Source organism: Danio rerio, chromosome 19 (assembly GCF_052040795.2).
Source record: "Danio rerio strain M-AB ecotype USA chromosome 19, GRCz13ab, whole genome shotgun sequence".
NCBI lineage: Eukaryota > Metazoa > Chordata > Actinopteri > Cypriniformes > Danionidae > Danio > Danio rerio.
In genome coordinates this window covers 19,100,001-19,121,618 of record NC_141039.2, presented here as the reverse complement: position 1 = coordinate 19,121,618, position 21,618 = coordinate 19,100,001, and the positions used below count along the sequence as shown (strand labels likewise).

The 21,618-nt window shown below is 36.7% G+C and overlaps 1 protein-coding gene and 2 long non-coding RNA genes across 9 annotated transcripts in view; 1 reads left to right on the top strand and 2 right to left on the bottom strand.

Moving 5' to 3' along the window:
* LOC147832527 (uncharacterized) overlaps nt 1-21,618 on the bottom strand; it is an 845,986-nt gene that overhangs the window by 314,593 nt on the left and 509,775 nt on the right. The window lies entirely within an intron of this gene.
* ints8 (integrator complex subunit 8) overlaps nt 1-21,618 on the top strand; it is a 158,695-nt gene that overhangs the window by 113,674 nt on the left and 23,403 nt on the right. For 5 of the 7 annotated variants that reach the window (XM_087294416.1, XM_087294418.1, XM_087294417.1 and 2 more), the window contains 7 exons: nt 112-316; nt 17,750-17,871; nt 17,965-18,149; nt 18,383-18,416; nt 18,494-18,553; nt 18,668-18,729; nt 18,845-18,963. In XM_087294416.1, the coding sequence (XP_087150542.1) occupies nt 112-316; nt 17,750-17,871; nt 17,965-18,149; nt 18,383-18,416; nt 18,494-18,553; nt 18,668-18,729; nt 18,845-18,963 (787 nt within the window). Of the gene's footprint in view, nt 1-111; nt 2,428-17,749; nt 17,872-17,964; nt 18,150-18,382; nt 18,417-18,493; nt 18,554-18,667; nt 18,730-18,844; nt 18,964-21,618 lie in introns of all 7 variants that reach the window. The other 2 variants (XR_015515915.1, XR_015515916.1) reach the window with 2 other exon arrangements.
* Nucleotides 1-21,618, bottom strand: part of LOC147839580 (uncharacterized) — a 175,132-nt gene that overhangs the window by 145,984 nt on the left and 7,530 nt on the right. The gene's annotated exons all lie outside the window — the stretch shown is intronic.

The window sequence follows — 21,618 nt, the reverse complement described above, 5'->3', positions numbered from 1 at the left end:
TGGGTAGGTGTTAATTTATTTACTTCAGATAAGTAAATAAAACATTTAGTTTAGATGTCAGGTTTGTTGTTTGCAATTTCAACCAGCTCTTTTTTGTTGTTGTTGTTTCAGGATTTTGTACATGCTTGTCAGCTTTTTACGGCATGCCTGGAGCTGGTGACAGAGTTTTCTCCAAAGCTGCGTCAGGTCATGCTTAATGAACTACTGCTGATGGAGGTTAGAGCACATGAGGAAGGCACTGCCAAAGGCAGAATAGTGAGACCTCCACCTGACCTGGTCAGCAGGGTTCGAGGATATCTGGAAATGAGGATACATGGTATTAAGTTTACTTTCATAACCCATAAGTTGCAGTATCTGCAGGAGTTGTAATTAGGATGAGTAAATGAACAGCTCTCTTCTCCACTTTCTTCCCCCGCTAGTTCCTTCCCTTTTGCCACAGCAGAATGACTGCTCACTTTATGTGTCTGTGTATGCGGATACTAGGGCTGCCGCAATTTTTTGATATAATGGACTGATATAATTGACACTGATAATTAGTTATCCATTTTTTTTAAACCTATTCTTATGCTTTTTATGCTTATGCCTATGCACCGTAGGTGATTGGTCTCTATTGGAATTGCTCCGTTTATTATTATTATTAGGGACCGAGCATCTACGATTCGTAGACCTTATTCATCTAACTCCTGTTTCAAACAGCCTGTTTTTGATTGTCAGGATGTTGTTGGCCTATAGTTATAATAATGATATTTATATATGCTCAAACTAGTGTTTCTTTCACTGCTTTAGTAATGTCCAGCGGCGTGCAAAGGATGAGACTGACAAAAGTAATCAATGCATGCCCTTCTTTTAGTTATTTTACTGTTGTCAGGTTCACAGTGCAAACAGCTCCTGGGTGAAATTACTTGATTGAACATAAAACAGAGCCAAATAAAACTTTTTTCCTCTACTTCTACTGCACAGCACACAGCGAGCTCACATCATCCAGCTTGCGTGTTGAACTACACTACCCACAATACACTTTGCTATGGACTACAACTCCCGTAAATAGCAGTCTTAAAGCTGCCACTTCTATTTCTATTTCCCCTCTCCTGCAACACTAGTGTGCAACTTAAGCAAAACTGATACTAAAATTGTTTACATTTGTTTTTTTGTTTTTTGTAAAATTGCTACTTTTTACTGTCATTCAATGTGTTTTGGTCACTATCGATACACTGTCACTTTAATTGAGCATGAGCAGTGCGGCCTAAATAGACCCAGTGCCAAAACTATCGCACACTGCTGCTTTAGCAACAATCACGCCTAGTGCTGACGCGTTACTTCTGTGTGCAGTAAGAAAACTCTAATCTGTTTCATGAATGCCAAAAAAACATGCTCTGTTCACGCGTCATGTGTGCTTGCGATGTGAAACAAGCTTTATTCTTCGCGTACAAGCGGGCATAGCCATTTGAATTATTTTGGCTTGAGACATCCGGTCTAATTCACTTTCATTTATTTTTAATACATTAAAAACTGTTGTGGCTTTTGACGTTGCAAACTGATATTTTTTATTATTTTGTTTTGTCTGTATTGTCATGAACACTCTTGTTTGTAGAGCAAGTTGTTTGACCATTTTTTATTTCTATACATTTCTTCCATTAGTAACTGAATCGAAAGTTCTAAAACAATCTCAAAAACGAGCACACTTCTGCATTGAATAAATTTGTTTGTTATTATTTAGTGGACCAAAGACCTACGGTGCGTGGATCATATTGGAATTGCTCAGTGTAGTATTATTATTATTATTATTATTATTATTATTAGGGACAGAGCAACTACGGTGCATATGGTCTATTGGAATTGCTCCGTTTATTATTATTAGTAGGGACCAAGTACCTACTGACCGTAGGCCCTATTGGAATTGCTGTTTATTTTTCTTCAATTCAATTTATCTTTATTTCTGTAGTGCTTTTACAATGTAGATTGTGTCAGAGCAGCTTCACATGAAGAATATAGTGAATTGAAACAGTGTCAGTTCAGTTTTCAGAGTTTAAGTTCAGTTTAGTGTGGTTTAATATTCACTGCTGAGAGTCCAAACACTAAAGAGCTAATCCAAAACTTCACCAATTAGCGAAAGTGAAGATAAAAAACCTAGAGAGAAACCAGGCTCAGTTGGGCACAACCATTTCTCCTTTGGCCAAACGTCTTGTTCAGAGCTGCAGTCTAGGTGCTGAGGGCTGGAGAACGTTGGACATTAACGAAGACTCGTCTGTCCCTGGAGTCTCACAGGAATCAGTCACATGCTCTCCTCTCCTCCATGACCACCGCAGCAGCCGCTCAGATCCAGCCTGGTCCGGGATTATGAAAACCTTGGTATCATCTCTTCACATGTCTTGGATCGCATCAGTGAAGCTGCATAATCTCTGGTGGCCTCGGAATGACTGTCCCCAGGTAGAAATAGAGAATAAAGAGAAAAATTAGCGTAGCTGCTATTCATTGTGTATATAAACGAGATGCAAAAACCTGCATGGAGCACATTTATGCATCATGCCGCTATGTGATGCATTATGCTTTACTAAAAAGATAGGTCTTTAATCTTTTTTTGAACTGCAAGAATGTATTTGAGACACTATTAGGAAGGCTATTCCAGAGTTTAGGAGCCATAAATGAGAAGACTTGACCTCCTTTACTCGACTTTGCTATTTTAGGTACTACCAGAAGCCCTGAGTTTTGAGATCTTAAAAAGCGGGTTGGATTGTAACGAGGCAGTAAGTTGGTTAGATATACAGGAGCCAGATGACACATTGACAGGCAGCCAATGTAAGGAGGATAAAATTGGGGTGATGTGATTATATTTTCTAGACCTGGTAAGAACACAGGCAGCTGCATTTTGTACTAGCTGAAGTTTGTTAATAGAGAATGCTGGGCAACCAGCGAACAGGGCATTCGGTAATCCAAGTCATAAAAGCATGAACTAGCTTTTCTGCATCTGAGATGGATAGCATACTTTGTAACTTAGCAATATTTCTCTGATGAAAGAAGGCAGTTTTTGTGACATGATATATGCTTTTTAAAAGTTAAAGTGCTGTCTAATATAACACCCAGATCTTTTATAGTAGAGATAATGCTAACTTTGCATCCCTCTAATATCAAGTTGAGTTGTGAGTTCTGCTGTGTACAGGATTTTGGCCCAATAAGTCATACTTCTGTTTTGTCTGGGTTTAAGAGAAGAAAGTTGTCTTTAACATCTTTAATACACTCATTTAGCTAAGACAGTTCAGGTGTCTCATCTCCTCAGGTTTAGTTTTTTTTTTTTTTTTTAAGATTTATTTTTGGCCTTTTTGGCTTTATTTGACAGGACCGTAATGAGACAGGAAACAAAGTTTGAGAGAGAGAGAGTGGGGTAAGGTTAAGAAATGTCCTCAAGCCGGGATTCGAACTTGGAACCCCCTGACGTGCTACTGCACCATATGTTGGCATGCTAACCCCTAGGATATTGAGCTGACTCATCAGGTTTAGTTAAAATAATTAATTGAGTATCATCTGCATAGCAGTGAAAGCTAATCCAATATCTTCTAATAATGTCTCCCAGGGGTAGCATGTATTTTGTTAACCACAAAGGGCCTAAAACTGATCATTGAGGCACCACATTCTTTACTGGCCAGTCTTGTTAAAGCTGTCCATTTATATTTCCAAACTGGTAACGGTTAGCTTAGTATGACTTAAACCATTGTAGAGCCTGTCCCTGGAATCAATGGTGTCAAATGCAGCACTAAGGTCAAGTAAAACTAATAGCGAGATGCATCTTTGGTCAGCAGCTAAGAGTAAATCATTGGTTATTTTCACTATCTGTACTGTGATGGGGCCTGAAATCTGACTGAAACACTTTAAAAAACATTGTTCATCTGCAGAAAGGAGCATAATTGGGCAGACACAACTTTTTTTCTAGCATTTTAGACATACATGTAATGTTTGAAATAGGCTTATAATTAGCTAAGTTGCTGGGGTTCAGCTGTGGTTTCTTAATAATAGACTTAATAACAGCTAGCTTAAAAGGATTTGGAACATGGCCTAAAGATAAAGAAGAGTTGATAACGTTAAGAAGAGGTTCTCATATTACAGGTAGCAATTCTTTCAGTTATTTTGTTGGCATTTGGTCTAACATACATGTAGCTGGTTTAGAACCATTTATAATTTTATCTAGCTCTGTCTGTTCTATGATTTTGAAGCACTGTAGTTTGTTTTGATTCAGTGGAACGTTTAATGGATCTGAAGGATAAGGCGGTGCAGAAAGTTTAACAATTTCTATTTTCTGTCTAAAGCCTTCTATTTTATCACTGAAAAAAATTATGAAGTCACCACTACTGATTTGCTGTGTGACATTTTGTTCCAAAGATGACAAATTATTTGTTAATTTAGCAATAGTGTTAAATAAAAATATAAGATTTTATATGATTATTTTTCTATCAGTTTGCCGAAGTACTCAGCACTGGCAGATTTTAGAGCCCTCCTATAGGTGGACATATTGTGTTTGTATGCAATTCTAAAGACCTCTAATTTAGTTTTTACCACTTACATTCCAGGGCACTGCTTGCTTAGCATAAGTGTGATGCTGTGTTCACACCAGACGCGGAAGAAGCATCAAGCACGAGTGATTTACATGTGAAGTCAATGCAAAGGCGCGAATAGACATCCTGCAGTATGAATTGCACGAATGGCACTGTGTGAATAGATCGTTTTGCACGTTCTATGCGTTTCGTGCAAATCCATTAGTTCAAAAATCTAAACTTCAGTGGATAATTTTGTGGGGGCTTGATTATGACGTAGCGCCTGTTGTTGGTGTCCCGGGGGAAAATCCTCCTGCACACACCGACAACAGTTTATCAAACTGGGCTCTGTTCAGTCAGAAGCACCGCTGAAAGCTTTCATCATCCAGCTTAAGTTTCTGGAGGAGTTTATAAGCTCACAGAGCTCTGATAGGATCTAGTGCACTCAGACACAGTCCCAAACGCATCGAGGCTGTTTTTCAGCCCTCATAAAGCACATAAACAATTATTTTCTCAATAAAATCCATGTTAGCCATCAAGCACGAAGCTAGAGTCACCGGGCACACAGAAGCCCTGCCCATAACGCGAATAAGCGTCTGTTGCTCAGTGAATTTGTTGCTCAGCCTAACCCTATTTATCCAAACGTTCCACGTCTGGTATTAACACAGCTTGACTTGTTATACCATGGTGTAGTTTTATTCTCTCTAGTTTTTTTTTAATTGGATGGGTGGCACAATATTTAGTGTGTTAGTAAGATAGCATCCATAATTCTGGTTACTAAATCAAGGTCATTTGCATTTGCGGGTACATTTCGAAATAGAGAAAGATCAGGCAAGTTATTTGTGAATTCATCTTTAGTGGACGGGACGATAGTTCTACCAAATTGATATATCTGTATGGATCTGCTAATTTCAGGTAAACACAGCTTATATAGTAAGAGGTAGTGGTCTGTTATATCATCACTTTGTGGGATAATGTCTACATCAATGACCAGTTTCATGAGAAAAAATTTGATCTAATGTATGCTTTAAGCAATGGGTTGAACCAACAGCGTTTTGCTTTTTTATACCAAGTGAATGTAGTTAGTCTATCATCTTGAGCCTTAATGTATCGTTAGCATCATCTATGTGGATGTTAAAGTCTCCTACAATTAGCATTTTATTAGTTTTAACTAGTAAGTCAGAAATAAAATTAGAAAACTCTCTTAGAAAATTGACATAGGGTCCTGGGGATCTATATATGGTGATTAAAGCGAGAGATAACTTTTTTTTATTATATCCGGAAGCATAACATTAAGTGTCAGTACTTCAAAGGAGTTAAACATATGTCCGTTTTTCTGATTAACATATAGAATATCAATAAAGATTGATGCAACTCCGCCACCACATCCAGTTTGACGAGCCTCATGCTTATATAAGATTCCTGGAGGAGCTGCTTTATTTAAACTAATATAGTCATTTTGTTTCAGCCAGGTTTCAGTAAGACAGAGTGCATTAAAATTGTTAACTTTTATTATTTCATTTATGATAAGTGCTTTAGGTGCTAATGACCTGATTTTTAGCAAACCAAGCTTTAAGAAATTTGTATTTTCACTTTTTTTGCAGTTTTTCTGGTTTAATTTTTAATAGATTTTTTTCTAGAGCACACAAAGTTTATTTTTTTATCTAATATTACAAGGAACAGACACAGTCTCTATAGGGTTAGCCAGTAGTGCATTACTGTTATTTAAGTGGGATGAGCAAGAGTCTATATGGCTAAAATGTGAATTTTGTGAATTTTCACTTACTAGTCAGATTGAACGAAGCATGCTGGAGATGTTGTCTGACAGGAGTTTAGCTCCAGCTTGACTGGGGTGCAGCCCATCAGCACGGAAAAGCCTAGCACGCTTCCAGAAAAGATTCCAGTTATTAGTAAAGAGCAACTTCTGTTCTTTACACCTTGTTAATAGCCATTCATTCAGAGCAAAAAGTGTACTGAACCTTTAATTTCCTCGATGGTAGGTAGGAAGCGATCCAGAAATGATGATTTGCGTGGCGGGCGAGGTGTGTCATTGTCTCGATCAGGCTCCTGAAGTGCCATTTCAGGATCACTGTCTACCGCAGCCCGGTGTTGTTCGTCTCCATGTGGAGGACGACAGCTCCGATGCTCTCGCCAATGCTTAGGTACCTTAGCAGAAACATCCTTAACACAGGAATCCTTATCACTGGGAAAGCAATGTGTGTGTACGTTGTTAGTGGAAGCAGTGCGGACTTTGTGAACAATGGAGTCAGTGATGATTGCCACATCGCAACCCGTCTTGCAGAGAAGGGCGAAGTGGTTCTCCATGGAGATGTCGAACACAGGAGGAGGAGACGTTCTGCCCCATGACCTGGTATGCACCTTACGCAACTATACCCAAGGGCCATGGTAGCCAGGTGCCAGAGAAAATTACCCCTGGGTAAACCGTGTCCTTGATGCGCTGGGCCTGGACAGAGAAACGCACCGGGTTGGGGTGGACAAAGTGTTGAGATTGTATCGCACACTTGCCTCAGATGAACAAGCTGCAGTGCACGGCACACCAAGCAAGGCCCTTTTTTTCCGGAGCTGCTCTTGCATCATCTCGCGATTTGTGAATCTGGCTTTCTACTGCTTCCAGCTCCAACACCTCCATTGATGCTTCTCCTGCACTCAAGGATAGACACACAAGCGACATTGCGCAGGGAAAAGAGCAAAGACAGTAAGTGAGGCAATGAGTAAATGAAAGAAGTCGGTAGCTTTAGCTGACTAGCAGTGCTAGCAGGCTAAAGCAACAAGCGGATGCTCGAGACATTTTAAAGTAGATTTGTTTGTATAAATGTATCAAGTGTTTGTTTACCCTAAGTAGGAGAGACAAATACTACTGAATGTGGATGTAATGTGGATCCATTATTTTCCCCCTCTTTAAAGTGTATGTATATATATATATATATATATATATATATATATATATATATATATATATATATATATATATATATATATATTAGGGATGCACATTTCGGTTAATTTTGCTAACCGACAACCGCCGCTCATTAATCGGTTACTATACTATAATTACTATTAATTTTATATTAAACAAATTGACGTGTCTATTTTGTGTCTGACACATTAAATATTGCATAAAATACTGATTTATTTTTATATGCTAGCATATTAATAGTAGAACAATACAACAGAGCATTTTCACGCACATTCAGTGTTTAGCACAGAAGAGCAGAATAAACTAGATAAAATGAATAAAATAAATAGGACTGCCCTAAATTATTTTACACTTAAATAATTAATTTATATTAAAAAAAGAAAACACTGACTAATTATTTTTTATAACAGGCATAGGCTGTTTTTTTCCAATCATATTTTTGTCTTCCGTTAAATAAAATAGCAGACTTCCACAAATCGCTCGCTCCACGGAAAATATGCATTTATTTAATGCCCCGCTTGTATTATTGTAATCACAAAACCTTTTTACATTTTTAATAGAAATCATTATTTTAAAGATTATGTCTTACTATATGGTTTCCTTTCTCTCCATCGCGGCTCAAGTGCGCATGCTGCGTGATGAAAAGACAACAACGCGTGCATATGTTGACTTTTTGTAAACAGCTTTGTTGTTTAAATATGATATTGCATTAATGTGCATAAATGCTTTTATATGCTGTAAAATAAAAGGTAGAGCCTATTTGTTGCGTTTATGATGCAGATCCAGGAACATCAGCGCTTTTTATGGCATCAACACGTCTGTATCATACAGCAATATTCTTCTTCCATTTTGCTTCTTTGGCAAATGTGTCTGTAGGCACGGGTTATCGTCCCGCAAGTTAAGTATGTCTTGCAGTTGAACAAGTGGCTGATCACAGCTAACGTGCTTTTTTCATTCCAAAAACGCGAGGCGCACCTCACTGCCTTTATGTTGACAAGGAAAAAAGAAGAAAAGAAGCGCAGTCCTCTAATGAAACAACTAAATCAGCTGGGTATCGATTTTGCAAAAGTGTTGCTGTATATGTTGTTAAAATTGTAATATTTAATAATATTATGATATTCAAGATTTGTACATTCATACAGCTCTGGATAACTTAAAACAGCGATTAGACCAGGGGTCTCAAACTCAATTTACCTGGGGGCCGCAGGAGGCAAAGTCTGGATGAGGCTGGGCCGCATAAGGGATTTCACAAAAAAAAAGTCCTCAAATGTCATTATTAACAGTTTTAATTATTTCTTCTGAACATGAAGTGTCCTGAACATTAATAGAACATTGAGTGAAGATTATGAACAGTTCCAGGGGCGTAGATTTAGGGTGGACGGTGGGGACGTGTCCCCACCAATATCCACAAACTACCGAAATGTCCCCACCAATAATTTAATTATTACTTAAAAACATGGCGCTGTCAGTATAAACCTAGACATGCCGAAAGGGTTAAATCACGTTCTCTCCTCGAGTCGCACCGCCCCCAAACACATATGAACATTGTGATTGGCTGTGCCTCTCCCTGCTGTCATGTGAGTGGCTGCTTTCAGATCATAGTTTCAGATACAAACAGCGCCAAAACAACTGCGCGGGGGGGAATTTCCCGATGTGTGAGGTGTGTGCCTCGCACAAGTGAGGATGGAGGTAGCAAGAAGAGGTGGATATAAAGAGCTTTTTCCAACGAAAAGTGTAAGTCACATAAACTCAAGTTCGCTACTCAATGAGTCCATCATGATAATGCCGTTATGCTAGTGTTTTCACCGCTTTTACGTCCAGTCTAACGTTAAAGCAGACTAGTCTGTAAACAATAATATTCCCTGAAAACTAACTGCAGAATAAACACCTTCATGTAAACGTATATGACCCTGCCAGTTCTCCTAATCTCTTAGAGTAACATCTCCAATTTTGGTTGAAACAATTTGTCAGAAAAACTACAGCCTGTGCTCCATTTTTTAATAATACTATGAGACATGTTTAATTTGTACGAAAAATGAACGAAAGTCTTTATTAAACTCTCTCTTCATCAGTTAATAAACATTATTTTAACTTGACACTTTCAGGCCTGTAGCCAGTTTATTGAAAGGGGTTATTTGTTTTCTGAAAAACTGAACCTTTTTGCAGTTATTCACCTGATTTTCTGCTTAATTGAGGTATAAATATGACATTTTAGTGACATATTAAGAACTAATTTTTGCTGGGTAATCTTGTTGGATAGTTATTATAACTACACTTTTTGATGTACCAAAACTATTTCCTACGATTTTGTCAAATTGCTTTATTTACACATTTAAACTGTAAGTTTTATTACAGTTTTATAAATAATAAAAATACTTTGAACTAGAAATTAGGACTTTAAATTCTTAGAATAAAGTAATGAAGTACAGTACAGATGCCAAAACCTCTAAATGTCATGTAAAATGAGCATTTTTCTCAGCCTTGTATCTTTATGTTGAGTTATTTCACTTTAAAGGCAATGAAAATAATGTATTTGTCACTATAAAAGTAAAATCACTGAGTCCACACACAGGAGTTGGAAAAAAAATGCTAATTTTAGAAGAAAATATGAAATGGCATTTAGAGGTTTTTGAATCTAAACTCTTCAAATATGTAAATATACTTAATTTTAAAATACATTTTTTTATCATAATTTTCTTTGAGAAATCTGTTAAAACTTGATTTAAATTAAAAACTGAAGCCTATAGGCAAATAACAAACTGGCTATATTATTATAATATATATATTATAATAATGATATATATATATATATATATATATATATATATATATATATAAACAATATTCATTCTTGGCGGGGGTGACTCGTCCCCAGTCCCCACCAATGTCAAGCGCAAACCTACGCCCTTGAACAGTTCTTCTGAACATGGCATTTTTTGCCTACTCCTTGCTGCCAGAGACTTGACAGCGCTTCTTCTCACAAATCTGAACCACATTTGGCTTTAGAGCGGAAGCAGTTGAGACCCTCAGTATGGCTTGGGGGAATTCACTCAAAACTTCCATTCCCTCACCCACTGCAGAGTGGATGCTCGCACACTGAATAGCGGTGTTATCGCGCGCGTACTGATCAGCTGTGTTGTCGCGCGCCTACTGAAGGGCGGGACCGAAGGTGTGCCGCGTCGCGGGGGCACTGTTGATCATTTTGGAAGGGCACTTTCTATCCAAGACTAAAAAGGGCATGTGCACTGCACAGGTTGAGCCCTATGTGTGCACGTGCCTCCCCTCACCTAAAAAAAAGGCGTATATATGTATAAATAAAACACCCCCAGTCCAGTCACATCAGTCTGTACCAGTCTGTATCTACCTATAATATATATAAAATGCAGGCTGTAGCTAGGTAGGTGGCAGGCTGCAGATAGGTAGCTAAGTGGCAGGCAGGGGCGGGAACAGCTTACCTTGGTTCTGGCCGGCGCGAGTTCCCTCCTAACACTTCCTGCCCGTCACAGCGTCTAACAGAGGGGCGGGGTGCGTGGTGACGTCACCGGCATCCCCGCCCCTTTGTTTACACGGCAGGCGGGGAATGCCAGTGACCACTGTGTACAGATAGACTCTGATTCTGTCAGTGTACAGCGGTCGGCGCGGGCCACAAAATATTGCACAGAGGGCCGCAAATGGCCCGCGGGCCGCGAGTTTGAGACCCCTGGATTAGACCTTTAGAGCGGCAATAATGCGTCCTGAAGTAAAGCGAAACGGCTATAAACCTCAGCAAGATAGAGTGATTATTTATAGATAAAGTATGACTCTGCATATAAAGTATAACTATAGAAACTGTGTTCATCTTAACTGAAAGCTTCTGCGTGTTTGCTGGCCTCACGCATCGCGCACCTGTCAGCCAGTCAGCACGTAACCCCAAAGGATTAAACAATTGCGCACATCACTATACGGTTACAAAAAAGTTTGCGCTGTTATAATCCACTTACCTTTTAATAAGTTTTGATAAGATTACAATCCGCTATTAAAAACAACAACAACAATAACTGAATGTTTTGAATGGGTAATGTAGCCGTGGCGGGATGCATTTTGGTCCCCGCCATAGAAGAATGAATGTAGCGGAAACCAGGCTCTTTAAAAGTTCTCTCTAGTTGTCTTGACAACACAAACTGCTGCTCTGGGATGAGCCGCATGCAAAAGATGCCCCTCTTAACGCAAAGGTGCATTCAATCGGCCCCTTATGCAGTCAAACTTAAAATATATAATAATCTTAATCATATTAAAATCTGAGTATTGGTGTCTTATGTGAAAGTACTCAGTCTCTGGTGAAGTCGCGAGCTGTCAAAGACAGGGCATTACTCTGCCTTTCAGCATGAGCCCTCCAAGTTTAGCGTGTTTTCTCATTAAACGCAACGAAAGCGTATGCTTCGCGTTGTTGTGTCAGAATCCTTGTGAAATACAGTAATACTTTAGGACGCTTAGTTGAAGCAAATTTGATGAACGTGATCATGAGTGTTGAATCTGAGGGCAGTCGCTCCAGTATGGAAGGCCGTTGAGGCCAAAACGTCTGTAGCGCGTTGTGTGTGTCTGTCTGTGTGTGTCTGTGTCTGTGTCAGGGGTGGAGTGATCGACGTATCTGAGTAAGGGCGTGTGCGCACGAGACGCACCTGAAGGACGGTGGGGATGAGTTGCGCGCGACATAGGCTACCTGAAGAGCTAGGTGGGATGCAGGGGAGAGGGTCGTGCAATGTGTTTAATGACCGGTTTGTGAGAAATTATCATTCATATGCGGGCATTTGGGAGTCTCTGTGCACTTGCGGGATACTCCTAGTCTTAGCAACTGGATGAATGTAAAGGAGGATTAAGCAAAATTGTTTCTACTCTATAACTAATGTTCTCAACTCACAGCAATAAAACTTTACAATGAGTGCAACAGTTTGTATTCTATAGTTTATTATTATAATTTTTCATTTTCCCTATCTGCAATTCCTATATTTTGGCTTTTTTTTTTTTGCAGTCCACTTAAAATCCAACATGGAAGTCAATGTTTTCGTTATTGGCATTGATTGTTTTGAAATTTAAATGTCATTAACATGCCTGTGTTTTAATTTCTTTAATAAATATGGCTGTCAAACCAAGGATCTTGATGGTTTGTTGTGGGTATGTTGTTTACATGAAGAAATCTGTGTTACAGGTTAAACAAAAATTCTAATAAACAATTATATTTTGAATTTAAATAGTTTTTGTCTTGCGTTTACATTAATTTTACATTTGAATAATCTAAAATAAAAGTGTCAGTATTTTAAATGTGATTGATCGCAATAATTTTTTTTAAAGTTGCGATTAATTAATTTTTTTTTAATCGATTGACAGCACTAAAATATAAATATATATATATATATATATATATATATATATATATATATATATATATATATATATACACTTTAAATAGGGGGAAAACAATGGATTCAGTAGCGAACCTTAAGTGACTTACACTTTTCACTGAAAAAAAGGTCCTTTTTGCTCCCGCTATCCTCACCCTTGTGTGTCACACACCTTATTCTTGCACAAGAAATTCCCCTGCGCTGTTTTGGAGCTGCTTTTCTGAACACAGCTACAGCCTCTCACATGACAGCAGGGAAAGGCACAGCCAATCACAATGTTCAAATGTGTTTCGGAGAGGTGTGACTCAAGGAGAGATAAGACTTATGTCCAGGTTAATATTGACAACGCGATTTTTAATTAAATTATTGGCGGGGACATTTCAATAGTTGATTTCCCTCCACGTCCCCTCCATCCATGCTAAATCTACGCCCCTTTTTTTAGGCAAGACGCTTCTCACATAGCTGCCTGTGGTGCTTTTTTATGCTTCTGAAACGGCAGACGCCATAATTCCACGTGTCAGCGCTTTCCTGTTTGTTTTTTTTTATTGTGGGCGTTCTGCATAATTTGGTTGCACAATTCTGATTGAGCAGAAAGAAAGTGTGCTCACTCAATTGGCTAGTAAAGCTGTCACACACAGACGGCAGTCACACACAGATGACAGTGATGCATTTGCTTTAGCGGGGATAGTTAGGCACGCTTCTGTTGATGTTGTCAATCTGGCAACCTCCGCTTGTGTGTTTTGAACCAAGCATGGGATATTTAGTTCTTTGTAAGGAATACTTTCACACTAGCTAGTTTTAAGTTGTTGTTGAAAACGTTCTAAAATTCTTGATCATTCTAATGTGTTTATATTTTATTTTTTTCTATGTTGAATCCTTGTATTTTATTGCATGCTTAGATTCTCTGTTGGTTGTAGTGCTTTTTGGTTTTAGAAAAGTGCATTATAAATAAAATATTATCATTACTTAAAAGGACACCGATGGTGCAAAATCTACTTTTCAAGCTGTTTGGACAGAAATATGTATAGGTAAAGTGTACAAACTGTCAAATTGGGGACATATAAACACACCCAGTCCTTTTTTTCTTTTTTTTTTTTTCAATTTAACAACAAAAATGGTGGACCAATCGAAGCTGTTTTGAGATCGACTGTCACACTCAGACGAACCATAGTATTAATATTAAATCTTAAAAAAGGGGTAAACTAGTCGCCCTTTAAGATGTCAACTGACCCCAAATAATGTTTAGTTAAAGGTGTAGTAGAAGATCTGCCAGAATGGTAGCAATAGCTTAGATACTTTACGTCCCTCCCCTGCTGTCCAAACCCACGCCTCTTTAAGTCATGAACACACGAACGCGCACTGATTAGATAGAACACTAGATCATGTCATTCACCAGTTAGAAAACTCTGTGGAGACACTCACTTTGTCAAGCGTAGTTGTTGACAGGCCAACAGGTGCAGGAATTACATTTCCCCAAAACTGTGTCACAGACTGTCACTGTTCAAAAATGAACAAATGCGTGAATATAAATCAAACTTCACCTCAATAAAGCTGCTTAGGTGAAAGAGCACATTTACTTATGTTTTGTTATTAAACTAAATAAAAATTTGATCAGAAATAAGTAATGCTAAAAACAGAAATATCCAGTCATATTTTTGCATTACACCTACATTCATGTCACCAAGACAATGAGTGACTTTTTATTTTCAGTTGTCCTCACTGATCCTCATACATCGCTTGTTTTTATCTCCTTTTTCACTTGAACAACTAAACGACTGCTTAGGTTTTTTAACCGACTATATTAATAATGCTGTAAAAGGTAATCAATCAACTTAAAAATAGCCAATCTTTTGGCAGACATTTTCAGTGGTTAAAAAACACTGTTGTGCATATAAACCTATTCATGAGCACACAATCTACATAAGCTTTGCATGACTAAAATAGTTTTAAAAGATACCTGTCTAAAATAAATACTTTAACCGTGGTGTCATCCTTCTGATTTTTGTTTTGAACTGCATAACAATATTTCCCTCCAGCGTTTAAAAGTAAATTTTGTTAATTTGCTTGCAGCAAAAATCTTTTTGTTCTATTTTTTTGTTTTTGAGGTATTTATTTTTAGTGCTTGTAATAAAATTCAAACCCCTAGTAGCATTCAAGTTTTAGGCTAGTCAGAGATGTGTTTTGATCTTAATTTTTAGTTGATCCACAACATTTTGAAAAATTATTTTTCAGTGAACAAACCATGATTTAAAAAAATACTATTGCTGAGAGAATTATGATTATTCTGTTTTTAATTCCTTTGCACTATAAACTTAAGTATATCTCACCATGTGCCCTGCTATCAGTTTAGGATGTTGCATAACTGCCCACTGCTGGTCATGTCTTTTTTCTGTTAGACCATGCTCTATGGCTCTTTGGAACACTGTTGCGTAACGGTCATTTACTTGTGCGTTTTTAATTAGCCACATCTGTATTTTCTAGACCTGGTAGGAACTGTAGCAGCTGCATTTGGCACTAAGTGAAATTTATTAATCGAATATGACAACAATTTTAGAAAATGTCAGAGCAACCAGTCAGCAGAGTGTTAGAGTAATCCAGTCTAGAGGTTATAAAAGCATGAACTACATCTGACGTAGCATGTTTCTTCACTAAGTGCTATTTCTGAGATGAAAAAAGGCAGCCTTTTGTGACTTGAGATATGATTTTCAAAAGTTTATTTGCTTAATTTACTTAATTTAACAGTAGAATTAATTCTTAAATTGTGTCCCTCTAATTGCTGGTTGAGTTTTGGGATCTGCTGTGTACAGGATTTGGGCTCAATAAGTAACAGTTGTCGGATATTCAAAGAAGAAAATTTTCACCATACTTTTTCAACTTTAATACACTCAGTTAGCTTATGCATTTCTGAAGTCACATCAGGTTTTTGTTGTAATTTAAAATAAAGCATCATCTGCATAACAGAAAGCTAATCTCATGCCTTCAAATAATGTCTCAGAGAGGCAGCATGTATATTGTAAATAGCTAAGCAGCCTAAAACTGATCCTTGAGGCACTCCATACAATGTATTAACAGCCTGGGGTCAGCAAATGCATGTAGCATTTTAGTATAGTATTTGAGCTTAAAACATTCTGTCATGTTGATCGTATTTATAAGGCAAACAGATTTGAAAAATGTAAATAGTATTTTTTTGTAAATACTCATACAGTTGCGAGAAAAATTATGTGAATCATTTGGGATTGTTTGTATTAAGGCATAGATTTCACAGATAATGTTTTCTGATCTTCAGAAGTCAGACCAGTAGAAAAATGCAGTATGCTTAATTTAATACCACACAATTATGATATCTGTTCATATTTTATTGAGCACAACATGTAAAAATATACAGTGTAGGGTGGCTAAACAAGTAAAACATATGTTAATTATGAAAAATAAGTTTAGTTACTGGTTAACCCTTCCGTAGCGGAAGTGAGCTCAACCAAGCATTTTCTGTAGTTCCAGATCAGACCTGCACAATGGTTAGGAGGGATTTTGGACCTTTCTTTTTTACAAAACTATTTCAGTTCAGCAATATTCTCAGGATGTCTGGTGTGAATCACTCTCTTTAGTTCATGCCACTGCATCTCAGTTGGGTTTAGGTCTGGACTCCAGAAGGTGTATTTTCTGATATTGAAACCGTTCTGTTATTCATTTACTTCTGTGCTTTATGTCGATGTCTTGTTGCATCACCCATCCTCTCTAAGTTCTATGTGTGGAGTGTTGTGTGGGGGGGGGAAAAAAGGTACAGCACACAAACAACAAAACCTCATCCCAACTGGGAGGGGCATCATGGTTTGGGGATGCTTTGCTGCCTCCACCATATTTTCCAATTGGGATGAAGTTTTGATGTTGGTGTGCTGTACTTTTTCCCCTCCACATAAAATATTCTGTGTTCTCTCCAAACAACTCAATTTTGATTTCATCTGTCCACAAAATAGTTTGTCACTAGTGCTGTGGAACTTTCAGATGCTTTTTGCAAACTTCAAATGATTTTTTTTTGTTTGTTTGTTTTTAACAACGGTGCTTTCCTCCATGGTGTCCTCACATAAATTTCACTTTTGTTTAATGTTTCACTTATTGTGGATTTCTCAGAGATTTCTTTAGGCCTTTAGCTGACACTCTAGGATTTTTTCACCATATTGAGCATTTAATGCTGTGCTCTTCTAAACTTCCTCCATTTGTAGACAGTCCGTCTTGCTGTAAACACATGAACATTAAGGTTTTTAGAAATACTTTTTAATAAAAAAACATGCACACACAAATCCTATCAGTCCTATTATCTCCTATCAACATGCACGCGCGCACTCACATACGCACGCACATGCACACACACACTTATTGTGCTGTTTTTTGCACATCTACTTGCGGTAAATGTGACAGGATGCCCACCATGCACACCAAGTAAATTTATACTCCTGTAAAAATTTTCTATTATAGATACTTTACATATATACATGATTTAACATCCAGAATTTTAAACTCCTGTTGTATAATAGTATGATTTATAATTCTACTGACACTGTAGCCGTGGTGAATTCCGTTATTGTGATTTACATAGTGATTTAACTGTCTTTCTTTGATTTAAAAACTTTGTAAAAACATTGTAAAATATCTGCTTAAGGGTGCAGCTGGATAGCTGATAGTCAAAACAGATCATTTAATTACAGTTTCTTTGCCAACACTGTCTTGTGGTGTCATGGACCCAAATTGTGCAGAAATAAAATGAGTTTATGGTCTTTTGACAAAATTGGCTGCTGTTGTTGATATAAAGAATCACTTGTCATTAAATTAAATTAAAGTTTATTTGTTTTTTTTGTTTGTTTGTTTTTTGCATAAGATGATGTAATTTATCAATGTGTTCTTTACACCTGCAGATCTCCCACTACGTCAGACTGTTGGTGAGGAATGTGTTGTGTTCATGCTCAACTGGAGGGAGAATGAGTATCTGACTCTACAGGTGCCCCAGTCACTTGTCAACAACAATCCGTATATAAAGGTATCTGACCAAAATGTCCTAATCACATTTTGTTCTACACAGGTTAAGATTTCTTACTTCTGTATTTTGCTTTTCACACTGTAACAAATACAGCTTGGGCATCTGATAGCATCCACCTGTAAGGAACTTCCAGGACCTAAAGAGAGCAGACGCACAGCTAAAGAGCTTTGGGAAGTGGTTGTGCAAATCTGCAGTTTCTCTAGCCAGCACAAACGCACCAGTGACAGCAGAGTGAGCCTTCTTAAACAGAGAGAGTCATCTCTTGGTATTCTGCCCCGGTAAGACAGAGGGAAATTTTAATACAGTAATAAATTATAAAATATTCCTGCTTTATATGGCTGCCTGGGAAAAAAAAAAAAATCAGACAGAGCATATTTGGGTATCTGCAATGTCCTGTGATAAAGTGTTTATTTGCAAAATAATTATGCATTATATATTTATGTTAATGTATTATATATATGTTATGTAAATAATTAGGTTAATATTTTGTTACACGTTTTTATGCTTTTAGGAGCAAATTCATCACTTTTGTGAAAAAAATACGGGTAAGCATAAAAATGTTAAGTTTTGTTTGTGCTTTAAAACCTTTAAATTTAATCTGCAATAACTCTTATGTTTTTAGGAGCCATTGGTTTTGACTACACTCATCTCTTTGTTTGTGCGGCTGCACAGTATTGTACGGGTATGTGGTAACCAGTGTAGAGGATGTTTCTCCACAAAAGCACTGATTACTTTTTTGATTTTAGTTGATGTCTATATATAAATGCTGTTTGTTTGTTTGTTTGTTTGTTTTTAGGATGATATAGTCAATGAAGTGACTGCTGAGCACATCTCCATATGGCCTTCATCTCTCACAAAGTAAATCAAAGCCAATAAAATTGTTTCTTTATTATATGAAGAAATGTTTCTGTATTTATATCTGTACATGCTTGATAGTGTAATGTTAGTGTAAAATGCTCTGGTGTTTATTCAGTTTACAGTCTGTGGATGTTGACGCTGTGGTCATCACTTTAAAGGAGCTGGTTAACTATGCCCTCAGCCTCAACCCCAACAATCAGTCATGGCTGTGCACACAAGCCGACATTTACTTTGGTAAGTATAAGTCATATATATATATATATATATATAAAATATTGTAAATATTATAAATAAATAATAAAATATTATATATATATATTTATATATATATATATATATATATATATATATATATATATATATATATATATATATATATATATATATATATATATAATGTTCAGATAAGTATGAACAGAGCCCAGACAATGCAGTTATACCAACAGAATATTCGAGCCACTCAAAGAGAATGTTATAATCAATTGCATCGATTGCAGCCCTGAGGTCCAACAATATAAACAGAGAAATGCAATCACGATCGGACAATAAGAGCAGGTCATTTATAATATGCAATGCCATAACTCACAAATGCCATTTCTCACAAATATAGTTTTTCTGTGGGAAGGAACATAATTGAGTAGGTTCAACTTTTTCTAGTATCTTTGATAGAAAAGTCAGGTTTGAAATGGATCTGTAGTTTACTAATTAAATAGGATCAAGCAGTGTTTTCTTTCTCTTTTTTTAATTACAGCCTTAATGACACCTAATTTAAAGGTTTTAGACACAAGTCCTAAAAGTAGGGTTTGAAACAAAATGTTAGGAACAGGTTTCCCAACTTCTGAGAACATTCATTTATTCATTTTTTTTTCGGCTTAGTACCTTTATTAATCTGGGGTCGCCACTGTGGAATGAACCGCCAACTTATCCAGCATATGTTTTTCATCAATCTTGCGTGTGAAAAAACACATAAAACGCCACTGCATAATTTTTTGTTTTCTTTAATCTTTTCTAAAAATAATGGAGCAATTGTGTCTAATGTATTAGAAAGGACAGAATCAATAGTTGCAGCTGTCTGGAAAGCTAAGGAAATTAGAAAGATCAGGTAGGTTACTGACAAAGTCATTATTAGTGCTACAGTAGCTGGTTATGTAGACCAATAAATGCACAAAATACAAGATATTAAATTGTGATCTAAAAAGTCATCACTCTCCTACACAACTTCGAAATTATATTTATACCATATTATAATGTTACATCCGAAGTATGTTCTGAGATGTGCAATTTCACTCCAACAGAGGTGACTATTTCTAGGAAGGCCAGACTTGATGCATTTTTTTTCATTATCTATTTAAATCTTACATTCACCAACAATTACAATTTTATCTGTGGCCAAAATTATTTCGATTAAGAAATCATCAAATTCTTTTGTAAAGTGTGTGTACTGCCCTCGAGGCTGGTACAGTTGGCAATATAAATTTAGATTTATTGTTTACTTTGTACTTTAAAGGGTCATGACACCCCCTCACTTTCGGTTCAAGTCTCCCTCAGAATGTTTTTAAAAGATGCTTTATAATGAGCGTGGAGCTCCGCAAGCAAAGGACAGGTGTGGGCGTAACCAGCAAGAGAGAAGGAGGGACAACTGTTGTCAGTTAGCTCACAAAATGAGACACAAACCGTGAGGAGACGCATGATTTTATAGTCTACTAAGTTAAAATGCAAAGAAATATACAGTAATTTAATGCCCTGTTACATTTGTTATTCGTAATTTCATATACAGATAACCACAATTTATATAATTAAAAAGATAATCGTATTCATATAAACATTTTAAATGAGGACTTTTCCCTCAATCCCCGGGTCTGAATCATAAGCAGGGTTCAACGCTAAGGTTCCGATTTTTACTGTGGGACAGTGGTTGCCAAATTCTCACTGGCCCCACCAAGAAAAAAAAAAAAAAGTGAGTGGGTGGGTAAGTGAGTCGGTGTGGGTGTGTATTTACGGTACGTAAATTTTTTGCAATGTTTTTTTTTTTTTTTTTTTTTAAGGAAAATTATTCAGTTCATCAAGGCGACATTTATTAAATGTAAAAAAATGTAAATTTGCTAAATATTTATTAAAAGTTTAAATAACTGCTTTCTTATTGTATGTAGTTTCAAATAAAACTATTATTCCAGACATTATTTGCTTTTATTATTATTGCTTTTATTACTATTACTATTACTCTGAAGTGTGGAGCAATGAAGCTGAAAATTCATCTTTAAAATCACTGGAATAAATTAAATTAAATTATAAAATACTTTTGAACATTATTTTATAGTGCAACATTTCACAATTTTGCTGTATTTATGATACAATAAATGCAGCCTTGGTGAGCAGGAGAAGCTTATTTTATATATTAAACAATCATACTGACCCCAAACTTGAGCAATCGTGTATATAATATTTTATAAGCGAAAGTATGCACTTTAATTTTAACAACCCACAGACATCGTCACCAAATACAAATCAGAGGTCAGACTTTCTCATACAGAGCCTCATTTCAGTTGTCAAGTTGTGTAAAAATATATCTATTGAATTAATCAATCTATTTAAAAAACATTGGCTAGAATTCTGCATTATAGGCTTAAATTATAGAGAGACATTGCTATCTGATGCAGTCTCAGTTCATATGCAAAGCAGAACAATGTTGATCTTTCTTTCGAGCTGTCAGTGCAGAAATGAACAAAACAACAGGCCTAATACAACATATTATAAGATTAAAATATGGAAAAGTGATCAGATGGTAACTTCGGTCAATTTTTCTAATGTATAAACAGCTCTAGGTAATATTTCAGCATGCTTTCACTTTCGCATTAGACATGAAGCGCACATTTACTGGCAGGAATGACA